The 26,936-nt window shown below is 43.1% G+C and overlaps 1 protein-coding gene across 1 annotated transcript; it reads left to right on the top strand.

Moving 5' to 3' along the window:
* Positions 1–3,713: 3,713 nt before the first annotated feature.
* On the top strand, positions 3,714–26,079 carry il34 (interleukin 34; the record flags this gene model as incomplete). Its single annotated transcript, XM_080002785.1, has 7 exons — positions 3,714–3,824; positions 19,986–20,089; positions 20,545–20,622; positions 21,730–21,807; positions 22,286–22,393; positions 24,841–25,024; positions 26,030–26,079. Exons 1-7 carry the CDS (start codon positions 3,779–3,781, stop codon positions 26,077–26,079), a joined length of 648 nt encoding a protein of 215 aa, XP_079858911.1. The 5' UTR covers positions 3,714–3,778.
* Positions 26,080–26,936: the final 857 nt, after the last annotated feature.

Genomic DNA, 26,936 nt, shown 5'->3' with positions numbered 1-26,936 from the left:
CCGCCGGGAGTGTGGCTGCAGGAAAGGCCTTTTTTTTTTTTACTGTAATGCTTTAGAATCCTTTAGATTTCACTAATTTCACTGTCCCTAAAGTAACACCTAAAAACTACAACAGAAGTGTAATATTAAGTGGCAATGCATGACATCAGCGATGAGGCCAGTGACACAACTGAGAGAAGGTGGGCGAGTGCGCTAATTTCCGTGTGGAGTTCTCCCCGTGCTCACATGGGGTTTTTCTCCATTTATAGCATCATAAAGAACCCCCACTAAAAAAATCCACGAGAACATCGTCTGACCGGCGATGGACGCTAAAGCTGGTCCCTGGGTGCTGCGAGCCGCCCATCGCTCCTGGCCCGGCCCCTGACGGAAGGACAGGCCTCGATGGGGAAAAAAACATTTCATGGCCTCCATCTGCATGTGTGTGTTGGCCCACTGTAGCTGCACGTAATGCATTTCTTGTGGTGTGTGTGTGTGTGTGTGTGTGTGTGTGTGTGTGTGTGTGTGACAAAAAAAGACAAGCTAAAGCTTGTCCAGTTAAATCTTTAATCTTAATCCTAAAAACCCTGGCAAAAGCATAACATGCTGTCGCGGTCTCCCCATGGGGGCTGGGGTGTGTGTGTGTGTGTGTGTGTGTGTGTTTGTGTGTGTGGGGGGGGGTGTGAACCCAAAACCATTCTGTCACCAAAGACACCCACACACTCTGGTGAAGACCCAGAAAAAAAAATGTATATGCCAGAGAATACTATTGCTTAATGCGTCCCCTGTCCCCTCCGGTCACAGTGGCTGTAGATGGGTGATAAGTGGTTGTGAGAATGTGCCGGAGTCGACGGAAAGGTTTAATCCATCACCAGTTGGAACACTGCAAGCCTGATTTTTCCTTTTTTTATACCCATTAACAATTGACATTTTTTTAATGACAACGATATGTACAGCAATACTATCCTCCCGGTTAAATAACACCACATTTCATAATTGAAAATATTATTATTATTATTTTTTTTTTCAAACCAGAGCTTTAAGACATCTGCTTTCCTTCAGTTCATTTCATAGGAGCTGAGAGTGTTTCTGATGAAGTCCAGCAATGTATCAGTCCTTTAGCGGAAAATATCAAGCGAGCCTTGTTAAGGCTTGGAGTCTGCTTTGACCACACACAAACTTGGAGTTCCATGGAAAGAAAGTGGTCTGATCGGCAACTTTAAAATCTCCACCTTGCCTTTGAGGATCTGGAAATAGTCATTCATGTTTCCGAAATTCGGAACACAGGTCACACCTCACTCCAGTTTTGGATGCTCTTCATTGGTTACCAATGAACTGCAGAATTGATTTTACAATTATTTTAATTACTTATTAAGCACTACACGGGTTGGCCCCTCCCTACATTTCGTAACTGTTGTCACTGTGAGGTCTCTGAGATATCTCAGGGCTCCTGACGGAGGCCTTCTTGCAGTCCCAAAATCGAGGCAAAAATAAAAACCGAGGGTGACTGAGCTCTTGCTGCTACAGCTCCCACTTTCTGGAAGCCTCAAAGAAGCTGTTCGAAACTCTATCGTGAGCACTTTGTCTTGTAATGTGTGTTTTTCCTTCTCTGCAATTTTAAGCGTTTTTTATATTATGGTCATTTTCTATATTTCTGTTTCTTACTTTCTATTTTTGATTTCTATTCTCTTTAATGTCTTTATTGTACAGCACCTTGTAACTAAATAAAATGGACTTACTTACTTTACGGCACCAAGAGCGAGCTTGATATATTTTCCTGATTATTATTATTGAAAATAGCTGCATTCGACATCACAAGCCCTCCATGCCATGTATTCAATGTATATATACTATATATATTGGTGCTTTGAAATACGGGAAATCCCTTTTTGCCTTTAATCTGACACAGAGGTGGATGTTGGAGCGTGAGCTGCAGATGCATGCAGTGTGCTTTTTTCACGCCATCTTGAAAGGTTTAGAACCGCTTTTCGGGGCTGCAGGGGATGACGACTTCTCCACGGTAGGCAGCAAACAAAAAAAAACAAAAACACATCAAACTATCGGAATAAACACGTTCTGGCCACCTAAACTGGAATGCGTCCAGTTTAGGAGCAATACATATTTGCTCCTTGATTTTGAAGTGTTTCTTTGTTTTGACTACAGTGCGTTTGAAAGGGGTGCGTTAAGGTGCCGTCTCCGCTGCCTGTTGAGTTTGTTTGTCATTTTAAAAGATGTTGCGATTGAAAATGCTGGAAGTCAATGCTGATTGCCCACTGTTACAGTCCTGTTTACATCCTGAGTACAATATAATATAATATAATATAATATAATACAATATAATTCAATATAATATAATATAATATATTATAATATATTATATAATAATATAATATAATATAATATAATGCATTAAATTTGTGGTTGTTCTTCTGTCTGTATGTCAGTCTCTCTCTCTCTCTCTCTCTCTCTCGCTCTCTCTTTCTCTTGTTTACTTTCTTTTTTCTGTATGTATGTGTGTGTGTGTGTGTGTGTGTTTGTGCGTGTGTGTGTGTGTTTGTGCATGTGTGTGTGTGTGTGTGTGTATGCGTTTTTGTGTGTGTGTGTGATTGTGTGTGTGTTTGTGTTGTATCCACACCAAAGCAAAGAGGTCATTTTTTTTTATTGGAAAATATATAAATATCTTGTCAAAGAGCATGCGGTTAATTTAGCGTCTGACAGATCACGCCCAGTTGCCACACCGCCTTGGATGCTATGATTCAATAAAATGATATAACAGATGAATGTTGGTCTCCAAAATAACCGGGCGCAATAGGCTTCAGCATGTGTGAATGAACTTTTTAATGAACCGAGACAACAATTTGAGGGCTACGGCTCAAAAAGCCCCCAGCTTTAAATCAATGCATTAAAATCAGATGGAGGCGGAAAGTGCAACCACACCCCTCGGAGCAAACACCCCAGAGTAAAAAGCAGACTGTGGAACAAAAAAGGACAGGAGGGGAAATAGAAAAAAGCAGAACAGAAATACGAGAGATGCTATTAAGTTGGACGGCTCCTTGTCAACCCATCCCAATGCAACCTCAGGAAACGTCCCTGGATGTGGACGGGAAGTCGGGAGCAGCTTCAGCATTAAGGCCAACATGGTTTTAACTGTAATGCTCTGAATTATAAAAGACACATTTCATTATTCAATTGACTTTTAGACTCGGCTCATGGTCCGATGGGAAAGGGTGCCTCAAATCCAAAGTTTCCAATAAAGGAATATTTTTCAAGTCAGCGTGGTGCCCCACGGACTCGCAGATGGAGAATTTATAACACATGTCAATACACACTCGCACTGTTCTGAACCCGAACCGGCTATCCATTGCATAGTGTTGCTTTAGATATCACGTCTTATTTTAACCTCGGTTTCAGACACCCAGACGGCGGAGTTCAAACATTATTTGGGTTATGAGAGAAATACCTATTGATCTGTCTCAGTGAATCACACCGATTCAGACCGACCGACTCGCTGTATATTGCTGAACCTGATCTGCCCCTCTGACCTGTTTTTTCCCCTTTTCTTTATATTTCAGGCTGTAAAAAATAAAAACACCAGTCAAAAGGAGAACGAGAGTGGAGAGAGAGAGAGAGAGAGAGAGAGAGAACGAGCGATAAACCCCTCGGTGCCGGCGTGCCAGACGGGCCGCACCATGTTGTGAAGGCCTGAAGGACCCCCCCCGGAGTGGAACTGCCCATGTGCTGCCCAGAGAGCCGCGTGTCCGGGCGGTAGAACACCCTGCGAACGCCACTTCAAACAGATAACATGGTCCAAGCGTCTGCCTCCAAATGCCTGCTGGCCGGCCTTGTAGGTAAGAGAGGTTCTGAGTGTGTGTGTGTGTGTGATAGTGATGCAAGACTCGTGAACGATTTTTCCATAGCAAACAAATCTCTGAAATGACTCGTTAGTCGGGGGGAGTCACTCGGGCAAAAGAGCCATTTTTTTTCCCCCGTTTCGTTGGCGACTCTGCAACTGCAGCGAGGTAAACAGGATTCCCCTCCGTGGGCGAACCAAAAAGAGCCCCGTGGCTGAACGGGCTCCGCAAGTCTTGATTCAGTCAGCGGGCGAGCGAGGGAGAGCAAGAGAGAGCGAGTGAGTGAATCTGAGTGAAAAATAGGATTTACGAATGCGTGATTTATATCGAAAGTGACTGATTTACACTCTCACATTCCACCGAAATGAAGGAGTCTGACAGAATTAAATGATCGTTGCGAGAATGCCATCCACGGCTCAGAACCAAACCGATGCTCGAGACTCTCGTTCACCGTTCGCCGAAAGCCCTCCCTCGCTCACCGCCCGTCGCACCGGCGGATTCAAACCAACCGAGACGAGAGAGTCGGAAAAAAAATCGGAAACGAGTCGCACAAGTCGAACGGACCCGCCGGTGACTCGTCGAGAACCGAATCTCAAAGAAGAGCGGGACCCTTTACCACTAGTGTGTCTGTGTGTGTGTGTGTGTGTGTGTGTGCGTGTGAGATAGAGAGAGAGAGTGAGATAGAGAGTGGGAGAGCGAGAGACAAATGCCGCTTACAGATTGCAGCCCGGAGGTGAGGAATCAAACTCAATGTTGTCCATTGTGACGACAAACGGCAAAGATGAGAAAACAGCGTGTGGTTTGTCTGCACTGTTCCCCTGTCATTTGCTTTTTATTAGTCTATCTCTTCATCTGTCTCTGAGGAATGAGTGGGATGGCTGGGATGAAGGTCACTGTGGCTCAGAAATTACTCTTTGTGGAGCAATAAATGAAGGCCCATCATGTGGAAACAGTTTGCATACACAATGCAACGCTGATAAAACTTGTCCCAAGCCCAAACTTCCTGCTTCTTTTTCGAAAAATTATGAATTGCCGAAGTTGGTTGGACAAAGTCCATCCTTTCATCCCTCTGTGAGAGTTATGTATGTAGTGGGAAATCGTTATAATGACTGTGTTGACAGGTTGTTAGCTCTTCGTACTTAATGGATTCCTGGTGTTGAGGTTCTGAATAAGAAGAGGAATTCTTATGTCTCTCTGCATGTTATAGCTACTTTCATGTTACATTATGATCTATTATCTAATCTTATCTTACCTGAAAATATAAGGTAAAAGAAAGAAATATCAAGGAAGCGTGGCAACTTCCTGTTTCTAGTCTCTAACGTTAGTGCAGATGGAGCCAGTATAGCTGATTTGTGGAAGTGCAAAAGAATCAATACAACTCTCAAAAACCAGATAAATTGTAGGGTTTTTTTTTACGGTATAACTTATAAAAAGAAAAGACTACATTACATATCAGGAAGCGATTCAACCTCATGTTTCTAGTCCCTAATGTTACCACGGATGGATCCAAAAAAGCTGATTTGTGGAAGTGCAAAAGAATCAATACAACCCTTAAAAACCTGATAAAATGTCGGGTTTTTTTTAACGGTATAACTTATTAAAAAAAAAAATTATATTAAATATCTGGAAGCGAGTCAACATCCTGTTTCTAGCCTTTTCTGTTACCATGGATGTAGCCAAAATAGCTGATTTGTGGAAGTGCAAAAGAGTCAATTAAAGAAAACCTGCTAAAATGCTGTTTTAAAGAAAAGAGTACAACATACAAAACAAATAAGATAAGATGAAATATTCTGCTTCCTGCAGAAATCTTCCTGTTTCTCGCCTCATATGGTAGCATGGATGGAGCCAAAAGAGGTGGCCACTAGCCCGAGGTAAAGCTACCACAGCCCAACCTCCATCCATCATCAGCCATCATCCATAAGTTTCTATGATAAAAATTGACGTATGAAACCTATCCTGCCAAAAGGTTATGTTTGCTCAGACACAAGCTACCCCCGAGTGGACGTTTTGAGTTCTGCTCCAGGTTAAACCAGTTGGACATTTAGTTTGGCCGAGGCTGTGTGGCTGGATTTGAACCGGCCCCATTTGGAGCAAAGCATCAGGGTGGGACTTTTGCACTTTTTCAGCCTTTGATTGACCTATTTCGCCCTCAGGCCTGGCTATTCAGTTCTGCTGAGCCTCCAGATTTCAACCTGTTACTGGCTTTAGAGGCCCCAGATATTCATCACAGTAGCGTAGGCAGTAATGGGCCTGGGTGGCACTGGCCCACCCACATTACTCACTAACCCACCCACATTACTCACTAACCCACCCACATTACTCACTGGCCCACCCACATTACTCACTGGCCCACCCAGCTAAGTTTGATCAAAATACATTTTTCTCCAAAAAAATATAAAAGTGTATGTAAGAAAATAAATACATATAAACTTGATTCATTGTTAACTTGTTCTGTGTGTTTAGTTTGTATTCTGATTAAAACGGAACTGTTGAAACAATTTGTAGGAAGTTGGTGGAAAGTGGTGGAAATCCCTCTGACGAACCCTGCCGAAAGAATGACCATTTCCAATGTGCCCCCACTCATAACTTATGAAATGTTAGGAATGTTGTGGGCCAGGTTTGGGCAGATTGTTTCCCACATTAAATTGATTTCCTTGAGTTGCAAAGCTCCTCGGCTTAAACATTTTCATCGTTTAGAAAACAAGTCTTTATGGCTTTAAAAAACAATGGAACAGAACTGAAAATAACATTGATGCAGTGTCTATGCCACATCTCACAAGATGAAGTGCTTTGGGTGTGGAAAAGAGCTTTGATCAGAACCTGCCCAGAGGAGAATGTCAGCAGGACTCACCCCCTGAGCCAACACCTCCTGCCTCAGACCCCCAGTCCCCACTGAACCCCCAGTCCCCCTTAACCTGCAGCCCCTACTGAACCCCCAGCCCCCACTGAACTCAGAGTCCCTCTAAACCCACTGCCCCCACTGAACCCACAGCCCCCACTGAACCCACAGCCCCCACTGAACCCACAGCCTCCGCTGAACCCCCAGTCCCCCCTGAACCCCCAGCCCCCACTGAACCCACAGCCCCCACTGAACCCACAGCCTCCGCTGAACCCCCAGTCCCCCCTGAACCCCCAGCCCCCACTGAACCCACAGCCCCCGCTGAACTCCCATCCAGTCCCCCAAAACACCCAGTCCCCCTAAACCCGCAGCCCCCACTGAACCCCCAGTCTCCCCTGAACCCCTAGACCCATAATCTCCCAGCCCCCACTGAACCCCCAGTATTGGTTGAGCATTGTATAGTCAGTGTTTTGCTGTTATACTGGCCCACCCAAAATATCTCTAATCTTAATCTATCCATCCTCTCTCTCTCTCTCTCTCTGGATGTCCATCAAAAGGTAAAAAGCTAATTCAAGGAAGGTGTCAAACCTTTTCAGCTGTCAGGAATTCAACTTCACTCCACAGACTCTCATCATGCTAATAGAATTATTTAGAATTTGCGTACACAATTAAGCCTGGTTTATATTTGCTGCAGCTGTAGTGTCGTCTAGTGCTCGCGCCAAAAATGCTGTCATTGCATTTGTGACAGCGATGCACGCCAATTTGCCTCCAAAAGCTTGGAGCTCTGCGTCGTGTGCTTCAGGTCATTCAAGACGGACGCAACTGCAGGAAGGTTGTGCGAGGATGTACGCAGGTACAATCTGTACAATCCATCTGTGGGTGACCACAAGAACAACCAGATGGCGTTGAATTCATGGAAGGAGATAACGTTGTCTCCGTCCAAGGTTTTGGACTGTTGCCCCCAAGGTGTGGAAGAATTTGGTTGATCTGGGATGGCTGTCCCAGTTCATTAAGCACCGGGAAACATCAACAAATATGTAGGTAAGCTTTGTATCATTTTAGTACTTAAGGTTGAAAGCATGTTATGTTTTCAGTCTATTGCTTGGGTTATAACTAGATGGCATGCTAGCTGTGTTAGTATCAGTGATGATTACAATTACGTTATCGTCTTTACTGTTCGACACACACACACACACACACCTTTATGTTTGAACCTTTAATTTTGAACTTCAAACACCATTCAATATATGCAGTTGTAATACAGAAGCGTACAGAAATGTAGTGGAGTGCAGAACATATGTTAATTCATTTTTATTTACCATGGTCAAACACTTACTTGCATAAAAATGCTCTCTGTTCAGGAGGGTATCCAAGATGTCTGCAGCAGGCAGACTGCCTCACTTCAGCTCATGTCTATCTGATCCACTCCCACCTCCCCTTGATCCCCTCCCCTCCTGCTCCACAACCCTCTGATCCATCAAGTGACACTGAATTCACTGTGGCCAGCAGAAGAACGAGGGCGAACATGGACGAACTGTGCGAGCTGCTTGAGGCAATCGATGCACAGTGCAACCTGCAACATCAAGCATCGTTGTAGTTCCAAAACGACAAACCCTTACCAACAAACCTGCACTGACCAAGATAGATATAGACCAATCAGCCACAACATTAAATCCACCACTAATAACCACTAATATTGTGTACGTCCCCCTCGTGCCACCAAAACAGCTCTGACCTGTCGAGGCATGGACTCCACAAGACCTCTGAAGGTGTCCTGTGTTCTCTGGCACCAAGAGGTTAGCAGCAGATCCTATAAGTCCTGTAAGTTGTGGGTGGGGCCTCCATGGATCGGACTTGTTGTTCCAGCACATCCAACAAATGCTTGATGTGATCAGACCCTTACCCCGGCCATCCACATGATCTTGAACTAAACGTTATACATCAGACCAGGCCACCTTCTTCCATTGCTCCATGCTTTCGGCGATGGACAGGGGTCAGCATGGACACTCTGACCGGTCTGCATCAGCAAACGCCCCATACACAGCAAGCTGTGTATGGGGCGTTTTGATACCTTTCTATCATAGCTGCATTAACTTTTACAGTAATTTGTGCTTCAGTGGGCTTCTGTGGGATTGGACAAGATGGGCAAGACTTTACCCCCCACGTGCATCAATGAGCCTTGTGCACCCATGACCCTGTCATCACCGGTTGTCCTTCCTTGGACCACTTTTGGTAGGTACTAACCACTGCTGGCAACACCCCACAAAACCTGCTGTTTTGGAGATGTTCCGACCCAGTCACAACTTGGCCCTTGTTAAAGTCGCTCAGATCCTTACTCTTGCCCATTTTCCTGCTTCCAACAAATTAACTTCAAGAACTGACTGTTCACTTGCTGCCTAATATATCCCACCCCTTGACAAGTGTCATTGGAACGAGATGATCAATGTTATTCACTTTACCTGTCAGTGGTTTTAATGTAGTGGCAGATCAGTCTACATACATTTAACACTTTCTATTTAAATTTTTACTGCTTCTCTAGTTATTCAGATCCTTGCAAGCAATACCTCAGCACTTCTTTGAAATGTTTACACTGAAAAGTCAAGAATGTATATAAAAAAAACCTGCACTAACCACAAATATACATACATTTAAACTCTTATATTGTACAGGTTTTTGTGATCATTGTAAATAATACGCAATACTAATTTACTAATTTACTTTGTGTGATTTTTTGTTTGTCTAAATTTTCCCTCCATTCTATGTTTTTTTGTTTGACATTGTTCGAAATAAACTTTGATTTGACTATATCCCATTTGTTTTGTGGCTATGTGTGAAGAACTCTCTTACATTTCGTTATTCCTGCTTGTACAATAAATGCTTATTTACGCTTCTGAACAATCTGATTGCCACCAACCAAACACACAACATTTTGTACAAAGGGTTATTTGAATACACATTTTATTTACATGCAATATTTAAAGAATCGGCGGGATTTCTGTATTTGTGAAAGACAACAGCATTCACTTTCCTTTGACTCATAGTCGTCATTTACGCATTTAGGTAAAAGTCCCAAACTGTTGGTCGGGCATGCGTTATGCACATTTTAGTTCAGAGATCCTCTCCTGGTCACTGACTCCTGCCAAGGCACAAGACCTTGTGGAGTCTGGTCATTTTGAACTGCGATCATAGCCCAAGATGTTCTTGCAGCAGTGAGTCGTCCTGGATCCAGCTAGTTATTGTCACCTGCCACCTGTCTCCTCCATTCACTTGGTACAATGTCCCCTGAGGCAGCTGCTCCATCCACAAAAGTAGGTGGTACAGTATGTACAGTAACTACATGCAGAGCTATTGGTAGCATCTGTGTGGGCTAGCAATGTAGTGTAGAGCCACACAAGCCTTCACAACATCCACCGTCTTCTTAAGGTGGTATTCAATGTCCAAGAGTCCTCCATCGTGAAGATAAGATGCCGAAGTTGTTCTCTACGACCCTTCTTGATCAAGATCAAGATCAAATACACAAATACAAAAGAGAAACACAAATAAATCCCTGCTGCATCTGCACATTACGATTTCTAATTTCTGCATCTCACTTATTAAAAAGGATAGATGTTAATATGCTACTGGCCTTATTAATGGCAAGTACAAGTGCAGTGAACAATGAATACATTCCCTGGATGGGCCGCATCAAGTTCACATGCAACAGGAATGCTGCATCTTCCAGGAAGACATGTGTGCTGGCGCCAGGTAGGCTGGCAGGGGGTGGCACTTCAGGGGTCCTGCTCAAAAATGTAGTTCGAAAACCGCTATATTGGAAAATCCCGCCATCGCTCTCACGACCATCAGCGCCAAAGTCCACTATCGTGAATGGATAGTTTGCGTCATAGCCCGCCATAAGGACAATGGAGTGTATGCCTTTAAAGTTGAAGTAATCACTTCCCGCCATTGGTGGGGCCTTCATCTGCACTTGCTTCCCCTCTATACTGTACACCCCAAACAGTTGGGAAAGTTCCAAACTCACCAAAACTCCCGTTCACTGCCCAGCCCCCAAATTGAGAACCACTGTCCTCAACACAGAGCAACTTTTGTCTACCATGTCTAACATCGTATGAGATAGTTTACACACAAAGAACACTTTTATCATCATGAAAGCACCCGATCAAAGTAGAAGGCCCGCTTTTGATTATTGCTGTTGTTGATGTACTTGAACTTTAAAAAAATTGCCCTAGCACCATTACCTTAGGTTCAAAGAAATGTTTTAGCTCCTTTCCTATGCTAGCTTGACAGACATGTGCTTGGCTGACCTTTCAAGTAATAGATCCCATTGTTTTAGATATGTGTTTTTGTGTCAGGTTTCAGCGCTTCCAGTCTGCCCAGTGGGATAAGAATATCTTATATCTGGAGAAGAATCCGCTGGCTCCTCATCCAGCGAAGACATATTTGAAATTGTGAGCCATAATGATGTGCTGGAGAATTTCGCCTGCGTGGTCGGTGAGGTCAATCTGCCCGCTACAGGAAAACAAAACTGAGTAATAAAGATATTTATCTTGCAGAATAAAGAGAAAGATAGAGTCATGCTTCAAAGCAGTGTTCTGATCAGTCTAGTTTTACAGAAGAAAAACCCAGCCTATATAAAGGGAAAGGTTGTCCCATTCTGAGACTCGCCCTGTGATTCGCTGTTGCCTTCAGTAAAAGCTGCGAACAGGTTTCAACAAGGAAAACATAGAACACTGACGGTGCTGGGAAAGCATACGTTGAATGTTGACACAATTCTTGTTTTAGGAAGTAGAAAAAAAGAGATAACGTTTAAAATAGTTGTGAACCATGGGTCAGCTTGTCATTTACAGGACTTTGCCCCCTCAATCATATCCACGGGTATTTCTCTCATACAGTGGTTTGATTGTCAAAATCAGGTCACACAGGTACAGTCTTACTGTGCTATAAAACCAACCACAATGCTCTGCCAAGCCCCCCTGGGGATTGTCTTTATCTCCACACCAGGTTAAGTGAAGATGGAATGTGATCTGCTGAACCCTTATACAACAGTTGGCATTGTCGGAAAAGTCTCTTCAGACAAACTCAGTGAGACTCATTAAATCCCAGAGGCAATGTGTTTTAACAGCTACGTCACATACAAAAGGCTATTGTCCTATATAAAACATGTCAAACAGCATTCAAAGAGTTGATCATGTGCATTTTTTCTCTCACAGATGTTAGGAATGTCGCTACATGTCTTTTGTCGGTCTTCTGTGTAAACGCTATTGATAAGATTACATTTATTAAAAATGTAATAATTCAACAGAGATACGGTGACATGATAATTACATGTTGGGGTTTATTTAGTCCAGTTGTAATGGTGTAAATCCTACATGATTTGGTTTACCCACTGCAGACAACATACTTTTGAGGGTTTACTCTGCACCCATTGTGCATGGGGCGGTGGTTTAAATGAAGGATCCAGCCATGTGTCCAAATTTGTGCTCAGATCGCCGTCCACACCCCCTCTTGTCTTTAGTCCAAGTCCACATCTGTGTCTGTTAGAACGCGAACGTTGGCGCTTGTGCCAAATGCTAACAAGCGGTAATTTTGTCAGTGAGCTTGTCGGATGCCCATGCTGTGGTTTCGCAGAATCCCCTGAACAGGTAGAGCGGGCCCCACACGGGCCTTCTCGCATTGGTGGGCGTCCATTAAACAACCATCAGAACATGGACTGTGCCTCTGGCAGTGGGCACTTATTTCCTGCCAAGCCAATGCCTTGAGAAATGATTATTACATTTCTGACGAGAAATGACAAAAAAAAAAATCCTGTACATGGGAAGTGTCTGCCTTTGTATGTCATAAAATGAGAAGTGGAATTATTGGCTAAACAATTTCAGGTTCTAGTCCTCATGATGTGTTGATCTGCAGACTGGTTTGGCCTCAGTCTGGTCTCGGCAATTTGTTGTATTGCTCTGTCCCGGTTTGGAGCTGTGTGTCCCGAATCCAGACGGATATCTATAAAACACTAAAAGTCCACGGTTTTCAACATACACTACACATTTGCACACTAACGTCCCGTCATTGAACGAAACAAAAAAAAAAAAAGCACCGTGCATAACGGCGACGCTCTCTCAGACACTATCATACCCTGCCCAGCCCATATGGGATTCTAACTGGTCAATGGCGGCAATCAACTCTCAGTTATTTCTGGATAATGGCTGTTGTCACAAGAATCCACTTCCCCGCCTGGTTTCACGTCCCTTGCCTACATGCTAATGCTAACGCAAGCTAGTGGCGCCAAGATGTGGTTCCTGCATAGAAACTACAACGGAAGACTTGAGTTGAATGTGGACATGTCCAATTTAACATTAGTTTTAGTTTGCTATGTTGTTGCAGTGTTAGCTACTTAGATGTGGACTTTTTCTTTAGCGGAGGCTGAGAAGTGGAAGCTTTGCAGTGGCCGCGCCAGGAGTACACTTTATAAAACTAGACATACTAGTTATAACAATAGACATAATATTCATGATATTATTTGCTCAATATTCGCTCTGGCATAATGCGCAGCCAGACAGCCACTATCATAAAATAAAACCCGACAGGGTGATCATTGTATCAAACTGTCCCTTCCTTAGAATTCAAATGAATTCCCCTGGTAGATCTGCGCGAATAAGCCTGTGGATGTGTCCGTTTAGTCCAGTAGCATGTTGTTACCAAACCACAAGGCAGTGGCATAACTTTTGTGGTCGTTGACTCTCTCATTTCTAATTACCTACCGCCAAATCCTCTTTGGTGAAAAGAATTCCAGCACTAGCGCAGCTGTTAGAAGGTCCAGCATCCTGGGAAATTCTCGGGTTTGAGCATGTTTTATCTTCTTCTAAAAGGTGGGCTGGGTCGCCAAAGTAACAGTGCCTTGCCAATATTCCTACCAAGGATCAATGAGAACAAAACTAGGGAGGAAGATGAACTGTGTTACTTCAGTTTCTCGCTCCTTCCGGGTTTGAGAGGGTTCCTTGTTTTGTTGACGCTGCTCTTTTTAATGGGCGTCAGATTGTAAATACGCCGCCAACCATTGGAGTTGTTCTTAGACGGGGTGTGGGAGTTAGAATTTGTTAAGGTTTTTTTTTTTGTAGCTACTGAGTATATTCTTTATGTCGTCAAGCTTACGAAATCCAGGCGGCTCAACTGGATAAGTGGACCTACAGTACAGGCAAATCACCTGCTGTGACCCAGGTTGAAATCCAGTCTGCAGTTCTTTGCTGCATGTCTCTCCGTCTCTCTCTATCCTCCTTTCCCGGTTTCTCTCCAAAAAAAATACTGCCCAAAACAAGAAAAAAAGCTTGTAAAGTCAGCAGGTTGAGTTCTTCAGTCAGAAACTGTTGGCAATTAAGTAGTTATGACCCATAACTAGTTTGTGGCCCCTAATTGAAAGAATATTGTTCTGTAAAAAGGTTATCAAACTAATTTGAATGCCAACTCTATTTGAAAATAAATGATCCATAGATGATGTGCTCAATGAAACCTTTTTTTATATAGTCACTTCATAACAAGTCAACAATGTATATTTCCATGTGCATGCAGTGTGCCAAAAGAAGCACTTCGTCTGGTCTCACAAAGCCAAGGTTTTTTATGGCCTGATACAAGCAATTTTTAATAACATAAAAAAGGTGTTGCAGACGAGAAAACGTAGTCAGCCTGCGCTCTCATACCTCGTGTGTTGAACACGTTTTTTCTATCATGAAAACATTTACCGACACAAAGGAAGTTTTAGCCCCAGGGCTTATTCGAGAATGAAACATATGGAAGTTTAAAGGTCTTTTAACTCAAATTTCGCAGAACTCTGGAATTTTTCTCCAGTTTGTTCACTGTGGCAGCTTATGCTCAGGTTTGTTTGTCTTAAATCAGATTAATGCTTATTTAGCACCTTAATGCAACAGTACAGTGCTTTTCTTAAGCTGGCTTGTCCACCGTGCACGGGAGTGTATTTATATATAAATAGTGGTGACCCTGGGCCCGGTTTAAACCGCTACTAGGACTCCAGCAAGACTTTTTCTAGTTTCCATGTTGAAGCTGAAAACAGTTTGTTAAATGTTAAAGGAAGGGACACACGGCTTATAATTTGGAAAGTCAACACTACCATTTCATCGATTCTCAAATGTTAGAAAACACTTGAGCCATTCCAATTCCATAAATGCTTCTGTATCTTCCAACTCCACAGTTCTTCTGACCTAGAACACTGTCCGCCACCTTGAAATGACATGAAATGTCATTATGTGTATGATCGCCCCTTAGGCAAAGGCACAGTTTGGATGGATACATCCTAGGATAGTTTGTACACCCCTAAACCAACCAGTGCATCCTCGTCTACACATTTATTTTGATACCCTCGTCTGCTCAAATAACTTGGGTGCTGCTACGGATGCCCATCGGGTTCAAGGGGAGTAAGTCAGTCAAAAGGCCGTTATTCAGGCACTCATAACTATTTACAGGTTTTGATGGTATGAGCGTATGAGGAACAGATGAGAAAAAGAAAGGTTGGAGGGGTGGAGGCCAGAGAGGGATAAACATAAGGTAATCTCCTCCCCTGGCCCTGTTCGTCCATCCTGAAGCTATTTGGGCGGCCCAAGGGGGAATAGAGGAGACCATCACTCATCACGTACTCACCCTCATAGATATGATAATGTTTTTTGGGCAGGAGGACTAACTGGCCTGGTGGGGAAGTGAAGAGAAGTTTATATCTCCCCAAGTCTGCCTCTATCACTGAAACTTTAATCTTAACTAAATACTGCACTGCAGCAAGGTTTCCAAGAGACTCCCTCCTGCCGCAAACGACCAGGCCTGCTTGTCTTCTGACGTTTCCACCCCCGAAAGTATCGGGATGTGATGTGCGTTCACAAGGAGCGGTTGTTGTTTTCACCACTGCTACTAACAAAACGTCATTTTTTTTTTAACCATACACAAATCTTGATGACAGAACTGATTGACTATGGCTGTTCCATAGCATTGGAAAAAGTGCCCTGACCATCAGAGACTTCCGTCAAGCTCTCTTCAACATGTCTTCTTATTCCAGTGTTAGTTATTCACACACACAAACAAACCTCTAGAGTGCTAAAAATGGAGCAACCACATAAGAAACCACTTAGACCAAGTTCATTCATGAAATTAATCCTTTCACCGCAACATTTAAACATACTTTTTATAGCATCCATCTGTTGTTACTCAACTAAATGGACTGAGCTCGCCATGTGACAGGCGGTAGTTATGTGGTTACTTGTTCTGACAAATAAATGCCGTTTCTCCATAAGGTAGCTGGAGTGTCCATTCCAGGTCAGGTTTGACTGACGACATACGACCTCTCCTCAGGGCTCTTCGGCTGATAAAGGATCTTTGGGGCAGTTTCATTAGAAAGTAAACAATATAATTACTTTAATAATGATAAATTTTGCTGAGAAGTCAGATGAAGTTTATTTTTCAACTGGATCGGCTGATTAGTTGAATCTATACAATGATGGAGAATCTTTATCAGCATAGTCAGTCTTTTGGTACCTTACTGCTTCCAGAATACTTAGAAGTAACTCAAGGTGTGAGCACGGCAGCAACATGACAAATCGAATGACTTCTCCCCAGACGCTTGACACGAAGGAGCTGTAGCGTCGAGGCAAGACATCCGCATTGGCGTCGTACCGTTACGCCGATCTAAACAGATGCAACTCTCATGTCACTCAAACTGCCAAAAAAATTAAATTACAGGCCCATCTTGAGTATGGATTTGCTTGTATGAAATGAAATATTGGATGAATTTTAGAAATGCTTGAAACCCACTTTGAAATGTAATCCACTTTGTGATATTACATTCCAGTGTGTGGTGCTCTGAAACTGACAAAATGAAATGCACATTTGCTTGCTTTTGTCCAAATTGCGTTGTTGTCTTTATTGCATTTCAAACAAAATAATGAGTCAGTCATGCCCAAATGAAATGCAGTCGACCAACAGTCCTCTGACTGTGAAACATCTCTGCTCGAGGTTAAAGGGATTGATATTAGAATGGCCGTTTGAGAATTGAGTTCTACTATTTGTTATGAAACTCAACCAATTATGGGAAACTTTGATGCATGTCAACAATACTTCAACAAATGTCAACAATACTTGCCAAAGTTGTCTGTATTGCCATTACCGGCTGTAAGCAATCCAGCTTACTTCGTCATCCACCAATGTTTTCCTTACCTCAGTGGATGGCAGGAGCTCTGCAGAGCCTTGGGACATGGTGATTTCAGTTTGCACGACTTTGACGTTTACAGACTTGAATCATGGTTGAATTTGAGACTCGTAAGGGCTGATAATATACTATATACAGTATCTAAGGCAGCTAACGTTGTCCATCAGAGGTGCTTTTGACTTTTCAAAAGACAGCACTCTTGGAGGGAGATCTCAGAGTTTGTAACTGGAATCTGTCTTAGCCACTTTGTCACCTTGGGGGGTCACTTATATATTCACCAAGTTTCTTATATTCCTTCTTCTTGATTGTGACGCCACTTAGGTCTGCTACATCTGTTTCCATGACCTATTTTCAGTAGCTTTTATGCCTCTTCTTGTCCAGCTTAAGACACCAGCTGGGTATTTAGCGGTAAGGGTGGATGCGTTGATGTCTTGGGTTTTCTTCTTTCCACTGAACTCACACTTCGAGACCTAGAGTCAGGACCTAGAGTCTGTTAAGACATCAGCGATATACAGTACTGTATGTAACCAGAGATTTTATAACCTTGCAGTGCCAAAACAAGCGCATAATTCCAAGTACCAATCAGAGCAATTCATGCATTTGTCGCATGTTGATAGTTCCATGCCCCTACCGCCCCTGGTATCATGTGGGCCTATCCACCGACAGTATGAATGCATGCTCAGTGCCACCGGCTCCGTATGGGCCTTCTTAGTGGTTCCCATCCATCCTCAACTGGAACCACCAATACCGTATGGGCCTATCCAGTGATTAAACCCGCTGGCACTGTTAATGGGAGCAGGATTGGAGTCTTTACTTTGTGTCAGCAGCAGATTTACATTTGCTCGTATCGATTTTTTTATTTTTTATTTTACCTTTATTTAACCAGGAAGTCCCATTGAGACCAAAAATCTCTTTTAGAAGGGAGACCCGGCCAAGGTAGCGACCATACAAGTTAAAGTTCAAGAGATTATTTGTCACATACATATACATACGGTCATACATATATGCAGTGAAATGTCATGACACCCGGTGATTACGCACAATAAGCTCTATAAGCTCTAAAAATACTAAAAAATACCAAAATGTGCGTAATCGACACAAGGTGCTCGCGCAGGCAGCCGCAAGGGGAGGCGCCACAATCGCGATTCTGGGTTCTATAACTATATAATAGAATTAATTGACTGTGTTGTATTAAATATACATTTCAATCCTCCTAAATGAAACTTACCTGAACTTACGTACCTCCAGCACAAATAAACTATATAAAACACGTACATGATATACAGCTGAACAATAAAACAGAATGACAGCTATTCAAGCACAATGGCATCTCAAGAAAAAACAACGACATTCCTCTCTCACTGCATTCTTAATGATACTCTTAAAATCATTATTAAATATGAATGTTTTTAGTTTCAGAGCTTTTTGGAGTTTATTCCATGACCATGGTGCATGGTAAGAAAACGCTGTTTTGCCAAAGTCTGTCAAAGCCCGAGGAACATTCAAGAGCAGCCACTTGGAGGCGCGCAGATAGTAACTACTAGAGCTGACAGAGAGAAGGGTACTGAGGTATTTTGGGAGTTTACCCAGCAGAGCTTCATGGATGAACATATACCAGTGTTGCTGTCTATGAGCAGTTAATGATGTCCAGCCAGCTAAATTATAGAGAACGCAGTGGTGAGTGAGAGATTTTGCATTTTTAATGAAACGTAGAGAAGCATGATACACTGCATCGAGGCTCCTTAAAGTGGAGGAGGCGGCATGCATGTACAGTATGTCACCATAATCGATCACAGACGGAAAGGTGGCTTCCACAAGTTTTTTTCTTTGCAGAGAATGTGAAACATGATTTATTTCTGAAGTAAAAGCCAATCTTCATTTTTGAGTTTCTTAACTAGATTAGAAATATGTACATTAAATGAGAGATTTTCCATATTCCCAGGTACTTATAAGAAGACACCCTTTAAATCAACGGTATCATCAGATGTAAAAATTCCTAGATTGTCAAAGTTTTGCAAGCGAGCTTTTGATAAAATCATAAACTTTGTTTTCTGGGCATTTAAAGCCAAGTTTAAACCCTTCAAAGCTCTTTGTAATGACTGTAATACAGTCTGAAGTTCTTCAATCGCCTGTGCTGCAGAGGGAGCAGATGTATGGACGATTGTGTCATTCGCATAAAAATGCAACTTAGTTTGAACGTCTTTACCTAAATCATTTATAAAAATAGAAAATAAAAAAGGCGCCAAAATGGAACCTTGGGTCACACCTTAAGCTGACTTAAGAAAGTCTGATTTGTGGCCCCCTGCCCGGACACATTGAGTCCTACCTGTCAAGAAATTTTTAAACCATTTAAGAGCCTTAGAAGCAATGCCAGCGTTCCTTAGTTTGTTTAAACGCTTTTGAAAGATCTACAAATAAGGCGGCACAATGCTGTTTTCTGTCCAGGCACCAATGAGATCATTTTTCACAGCCATAGCAGCAGTGATAGTACTGTGACCACTTCTAAAACCAGACTGAAACTCACATAACATGTTATTATCCGTAATTAACCTGAGATTCAAAGTTCTTAGCCGAGACTGATTGTCTTGAAATGGGATGATAGTTGTTGAACCCAGAAGGGTCTCCATCTTTATGCAAGGGAAGAACGTATGCAGCTTTCCAAACTGTAGGTATTGCGTTGGATTGAAGACTTAAATTAAAAATATGTGCAATAGGCTGGGCAATAATATCTGCAGCCATCTTTACGGGGTGGGGATCCAGGTTGTCTGGACCTGCAGATTTTTTTTATGGCCAGTGTCTTTTAGGGCTTTGTATACTTGGGTGACTGAGATGGGTTTAAAATCAAACAAATCTAGACTTACATCAACTACAGGTGTGAAAGAGCATGGGTCAAAGGTTGGTACATATAAGCTGTCAAATATAGACCCTGCACTGATAAAGTCAACTGATTCACAATATCAGCAATCGATGTACCTTTCCCATCTCTCCTTCTCTCTACCCGGGCTGTACAGGTGTGAAGACCGTACATGTCTTTGTGTTTTTTCAGTGTATGTGTGTGTGTAACATATCGTTTGTCATGACACAATATATCTTATGCAACGTATCCGCTGCTCTGTGTCGCCCCCTATAGGTCTGTTATTGTTAGTACCGGCACTGTTGGCCACAACGCCCCCTGGGCTGTGCACGGCTTTGAAGACACTCAGCGGCACCCTGACCCAAAGGCGAAGATACATGGTGAGTGAATAGCGTGCTTGGTAAAAGTATGTTTTACCAGCATACCTCACCGAAGAACACATTATACCTTATAGCGTAATAGAGGGTAACACACTTCAAACTCCACTTCCAACTGGAAAGCCATGGTACTAGTTTACGGATCATCTAGGATGGTCTGTTCTGGTGGAGTGTTGTACAAAATAATCTCCCCTGTCTAAAATTCAGGGAGAGGGTATTAATTTGCACTGAATTTATATATCAATATTGCGCTGTTTACAAGAACTTGCATTCGATTTCTGAGATCAATTATTGCCATCAACATAACCACAAGTACATATAACAGCTCATGTCCACAAGACGCAAGAAACATCATACAACAACTAATTTTAAAAACTACTAAAACCTCAACTGTGTTTTCTTTATCCTGCTGTATCTATATCTTCCTTCTCTCTCTCTTGCTCTCTGTTATGTTACAGAAACACAACTTCCCCATAAACTTCACCATCATGGTTCATTATGAGGAAGTCTTCAAACCATCCAACATCAGCAGGCTGGTAATTCACACACTCTTCTGTCTCTCTCACTCTCTTTATTCTTTTATCTTTACGAAGCTCGCATAGCTGGCTCCCAGCTCTTGCCGTGTAAATTGAGCATTCCTCACATTACTGGTCAAATAATACAGTAAATTTATGTTGTATACAGTAACAGTCAATCGCATTTTGCCCCAGAACCACAATTCTGGGGCAAAATCGTACCTTAACGCGGACATAAAGTCTGCACCAAACATTTTGCCTCTCTCCTCCTCCCTTGTTCCTTACCTTTCCAGCTGAGAGTCCAGATTGGGCTATAGTGGATTCTAACCATGACCCATGTGGGGATTGTGGAAATGGGTTATAATTGGAAATAATTACGCCTGGCAAATTGTTTGATCATCCTTACAGCCGTCCTATGTTTCTTTGCTTCCGCCCCTTGACATTCGCCTTCTGATACGGCCACTCGTTTTTTTTCTCCTCTCATCTTCTTTTCCCTATCCTCTCCTCACGCTGTCATGGACGAGGCAGATAGGACCCAGACGCCGCGCGCACACACCACGGGGAAAGTATAGAAGGTTTATATACATGGGGGGAACAAAATTATGTGGGAGTGGAATAAAGGGCAAGTGGGTGGTTCGGGGTCCAGCCGGGCAGGCTGAAGGCACAGGGCTCGGAGCGTGGACAGGCCGGTGGTGAGGCGCAGGCAGGCAGGCAGGCATGCATGCAGGCTGAAGGCACAGGGCTCAGAGTGTGGACAGGCCGGTGGTGAGGCGCAGGCAGGCCGGCAGCTTTCTGGAGACAGGGGGCAGATCGGGTCAGACAAATGCATGCAACAGCGAGCAGTCTGGCGAATACCACTCTAGGCGACGGTACAATTGGGAGAGGTCTGGATGATGAGCCGGCCAGGCCTGAAACCAGGAGCCATGCCCACGCTGCATCAGAGGGAGGGAAAGGGAGGAGAGACACATAAGGAGACCAGGGGACAGAAAGTCACGGCTAGGGCTGTGACACACGTCACAAATAACTTTTCCGTTTCTCCTTTTTCCTTTCCTTTACTTACTGCCCTATCGATCTAACAAATCCCGCCCCACCCCCGGCCTTTCCCTTTCCCCCTTCTCTGTTCATCAGAGGTTACGCGTGGAAGAGTTGGAGATGTTTGTTCTCCAGAGGTTGTGGTTCCAGGTCAACCATGGTGTGCTGAAGAAGGTAGGAATAAAAAAAAAAAAAAAAAAAAGCAGCCGTTGAGCTTCTAGATTTCTAGGTTACATATCTATGTTGTCACCAATGCCATTGCTGATCTTTTGGAATATAAATGGTGAACAATGCAAAGCATTAATTGTTTGTGGAAGGAAAATGGACTGCTGTAATAATACGATACTGCAAATGCTTGCCAATCGGAACTTCTGATAACTCTTTAATATACCCTTATCAGTCCCACAACGGGGAAATTAGCAATTTCTCTGCATTTACCCATCGTATCCTTGACGTATCTAGGAGCAGTAGGCTGCCATAAATAGGCGTCCGGGGAGCAGTTAGGGGGTTAGGTGTCTTGCTCAAGGACACATCAGCACGCTACCAGGAGGACCCGGGGATCGAACTGGCAACCTTTCGACGACCCGCTCTACCTCCCGAGCTACTGCCCCGACAACGCCAACCATAACGCTTCATTTAATGTGAATACTAGGTCCTTCGGGTACTTCCAGAAAAACACCCATCGAGACGCTATGCGGCGGAGGTGGAGAGACGCTTCAGGGACGCTGAGGGAATCTTTGTCCAGTCATACCCGTCTGAGGTAACAAAACACATACTGATAAGCCACCATCTTCAAAAGGCAGGCTTTATATAACACAGTTCTCGTGAGTTTGTGTCCGTATATGTCTGCATGAGAGAGAGAGAGAGAGAGAGAGAGAGAGAGACTAATTGAATTCCAACTGAAATACCTTTGGAACTGCGCTAATCTCGCTCTCTTCCCTTCTGTTCAAACTCAAGAGAAGAGAGCGAGCGTGCGTGCAAACTGCCCTTTTTCAGGATTCGCAGGTTCGCTTGGGTTTTCAGCTCTGTGTTACGAGCAGTTTGTTTTTCTGTGGATTAACCTGCTCTCCAGGGCTCGGGGGCTGCCTGCGAAGGTCCCGGTGTTTGCACAGGTTAAGTGGCCCCTGGTTAAGACTATGCTGACACAAAGAGCTTAAAAGAAAAGTTTGGGTCTTTTGCTTCAAATCTTTGGTTTTGTAGACTCTGCTAACCTCGTCAATTTAAGACAAGACAACACTGAATTAATCCCCGGGGTGAGGGTTAAGAAGTTATTTAAACCTGCACCACGTAACTGTATTAATAATGATGTGACATTATTTCCAATATAAAAAAAAGTGATATAAACAAAAAATGAAACACCAAGATTCAAGGGCCAATGGTGTTTAAGCTGCTAGAAGCTCATTTTGGTCAGATATGAGCAGTGGCAGGAGATCTTGGCTGTACATATGTAGTTAATGAACTTATAAACATACATTTCACTCGACCTGGAAACTTTTTTTCTCCCTGTGCAAGTTGTCCTCTTTTCTGCATTTGCATTCTGACAGTTTCATTATCATACTGTAGCTGCAACAGGGAGGCTCTTGTGGCAAAGTGACATAGTGCAGGTTTAATTAGAATGTTTCATGTCGATAGCTTTTCTATTGCTAAGTCACGTCAATTACGTCAATTACGTCAATTAAGTCAATTAATATACTGCAGTCCAATGTTTTATTCACATTTTGAATGGGCTTCAAAGTTCAAACAGACTTAGTGCTCTGCTCAGACCTGGTAACCTGGAATATCCAGATTGTGTCTTAAATCCAGCTGAGACGGATCGCTTGTTCAAGGCTTTGGAATTGCTGCATGAAGTAAGAATTTCGAGGGCAGATTATTGTTGGCAAGAGAATTGAACACAGTTTCTTGGCATAGCAACAATGTGTCGATTTTTTTTTGATATTTAAGGTCAAATAGATTCGATTGAAAAAGAAAGGACTTTATTAGTGTTTATTAGATTTATGGGCAGGTGGCGTAATTCTGAAGTCAAGTGCAAGTAATGAATAGCAATAATATGCAATGATAGTACTAGTAAAAAAGTGGTGTAAAAAGGAAGGAAGTATTTTATTTAAAATTCCCAGCGAAGGCATAGAAGACATAACGCCAAACTTGAACTATTACTCAAGAAAGGAAAACTTGAAAAAAAGGGAAGGAACCTTGGCAATGAAGGAGGAATCCCCTTCTTTCTGGGACGCTCGGCCGTGCTCGAGCTGCGATGAGAGTAAAGCACCGCGGAACATTGGAACATCCATCTGGCCCCTCACACTAACACGAGGGGCCAGATGGAAATGGATAATACTCTATGGCCGTTTGCATAATACGAGGAAAAGGCTTATTCTCCCACTTATCGTTGCTCCCTTTTGCTGTTGTTGCAACAGTTCTGCAGATATTTGTACGGATGCAAAGGCACAAAGATTAAAAATAATCAAATTCAAATGCAATTTATTATACTGTATTTGTTTGTAGATCCTATTAGATAGGGGAAGGCCGTCGCAGTCCCGCAGCTAGAGCCCCTTTGAAAGCTTCTGCCTAAGCTGAGGAAGAGTGAAGAGGTTAATATCAGATAACGCACCCCATCTCGGGCTCAAAGGGAATCTGTAAAATGTCAGAAATGTGAGATGTGGACCGAGCCGCACAAAGCTTAACAAACAGCGGTATCGTTACCGGTATCGGCCTCTGAAACACGGGGCTCACACGGGGGGGGGGGGGGGGACTCCTCATAGTTTGGCAGAAGCTGTGCTACAGTTTCCACATTGCTCCAAGCAGAATGAAAAAGAGGCCTCGCATAACTCTTTCTTGATCGCTCATCTTTTTGGATATAGCTCTATGGACAAAGTCAGAATGCCAGCGGTTACATAAAGAAGTGTCTCAGATGAAAGGTCCGAAATGATCTTGACGATCCGAAATGGTCACACAAGATTTTGTGGCATCCACTGTACCTCCTTAAGTCAATCAAGAGCGCCAAGCTGCTTTGATGATCTGGATGAAGAGATCAGCAGGGCAAAGAATTATAGTTCACATTCCTCAATAAATCAATTATGTTCTAACTGTGTGTGTGTGTGTGTGTGTGTGTGTGTGTGTGTGTGTGTGTGTGTGTGTGTGTGTGTGTGTGTGTGTGTGTGTGTGTGTGTGTGTGTGTGTGTGTGTGTGTGTGTGTGTGTCGTACTTTCCCAGGTGTTCCAGAAAGAATTTCCAGAAATTATACAAGATATTTGGGACCGAATAACGGAGCAGCCGGACGGCATGCCCGAGTCCAGCTGGCGCTTCGTGTCTCCCAAATCTCTCCTGGACAACTTCCAGCGCACTATGCGGTGCCTCTTCAGCAACTGCTTCGCCGGCGCAGATCCACAGCACGGCCGTGAGTACCAAACATGTGTGTTGTGTGCAAAAAGAACTCCAGTGAGTCAATGGACAGGTTGTGAAACTGCTAAAAATAAAAGTGTCACCGCACACCATCAACGCCGGAAGCACCGACAATCCATCGTAGTATGAATGCAAGTTGGTGAGTTTGCATTTCGAATGTACATTTTGGGAAATTATGAAAAAAAGTTTGTTCTTGTACAAGTCTGATACACTTACAACACTCTTAAGCGAGCAGTTACCTTAACTTACCTTAATAGCATTTTCACTACTGTCCTCTCATCTGTAAGATACAATATGTAGGTAGGTGGTGGGTAGGTAGGGGGTAGGTAGGTAGATACATAGGTATAGACGGATGGATTGATTGATAGAACAGGAACCCAACATAAAATTGCATCATAATGAAGGGTTACTTCCTGGTTTGGCAGCTTGAGTTTACAGGCACAAAGAAATTATGTTCAATGCATGTGCAGCATGTTGAGCTTTGGCAGAGCTCACGCAGCATGTTTGCATTGGACACGGCCGCCTCAGTGTCTTTTTGTTTGATATATAATACGAAGCTTGACAGCTACCTGGTGGTGTGAGCCAAAGACAAATATCAGGGCTTCAGGTTTTTTTTTTGTTTTTTTTTGTTGATCCGCCAAATGTGTAGAACCACTTACATGAATATTAGAAAGGGCTTCATCGAGTGAAGTCAGAATATCAAATGCATGTTGTAGTTGGGAAAGAAAATCTGGATGTATTCAATATTCTTCAATATTTTTAAACCTATTTGAACATGTTTCGCTGACAGTAGTCATGTCATTTGAACATACAGTATGTAGATGGGAATGCATAGTAATTATGAGGACCGTGAACAGTGGTAGCTACAGTTTAATGTCAAGATTGTGAAGTTGTGATCTAGTTTAGAGACCCTTTGACATTTACGAGACCCTTTGCATCAGTCCTCCAGCAATGTTCACCCATTTTCCTACAAATGTCAACTATTCTTTCTTGCCTTCAGATTTTCCTGAGAGTCTGTTAACACCTGAAAAAGCAGCCTCGTTGCCCTAGATTGTTGCCCTAAATAAGCTCAATTTGCCTCAAGCGACCACGGTTTTTCTTTTGATACTCTGCTGCAAACGTGCTGCAGTTTTACTTCTGGTGAAAGTTATTCAGTTATTCAGAGTTATTATCGTCAACACACATTCCGTTCTATCAGAAAATAATGTGATTTTAGCCTTACACTTCACTTTCACTACACTTTACACCACACATTTTTTTCTGTCGGTTGGACAATCGCTGTGAACTTGGCGATTGTCCAAGCATTTTTCTTCTGCCGGCACGCCGCAAAATGTGTGTTTTATTAATGCCGAAGAGGATAACTCAGCACGCTGGTGGAGCCTCAGGTTGCAAGACTTGAATTGCTTTCTGCAGGCTTACCCATTTAATCAACTCTGAGTTGTGGGAATTGCAATTCCCACAACTCAGAGTCAGAGTGAGATGGTAAAAGAAATGGAGGTTTAAAATGTTGCCACCTGAACTAGAAATGATAGGAAAGAAGTAACCAAAACCGTAAACAGTCACAGTCTTTCTGCTGCAAAGAGAAATGGTGTATTTGAAAAAAATAAAAAACAGTACAGGAATGCAACCTGTATCAAACCACGAACACGGCTTTGTTGGTGGAGCTCTGTGTGAGAAGAACTGTGTGTTTTCCTGGTTGATTTGAGTTGCATGTGAACTGCGGGACTCCAGCACATGTTGGTATCGTCGTCAATCAACTCCGCGGTCTTTAAAAGGCATCTTCCCCTGTCAGGCTTCCAGCACACATTTGAATTCTTTTCAGAGTAGCTGCAGCACTGCAGAACTCCCAGCGTCCCACTCATCTTGTTTTTGTTTCTTCCTGAACATATAAACCTGACCCGTTCTGG

Source organism: Zeus faber, assembly GCF_960531495.2.
Source record: "Zeus faber genome assembly, chromosome: 6".
In the NCBI taxonomy this organism is placed as follows: domain Eukaryota; kingdom Metazoa; phylum Chordata; class Actinopteri; order Zeiformes; family Zeidae; genus Zeus; species Zeus faber.
This window is presented reverse-complemented; position numbering and strand designations above follow the sequence as displayed.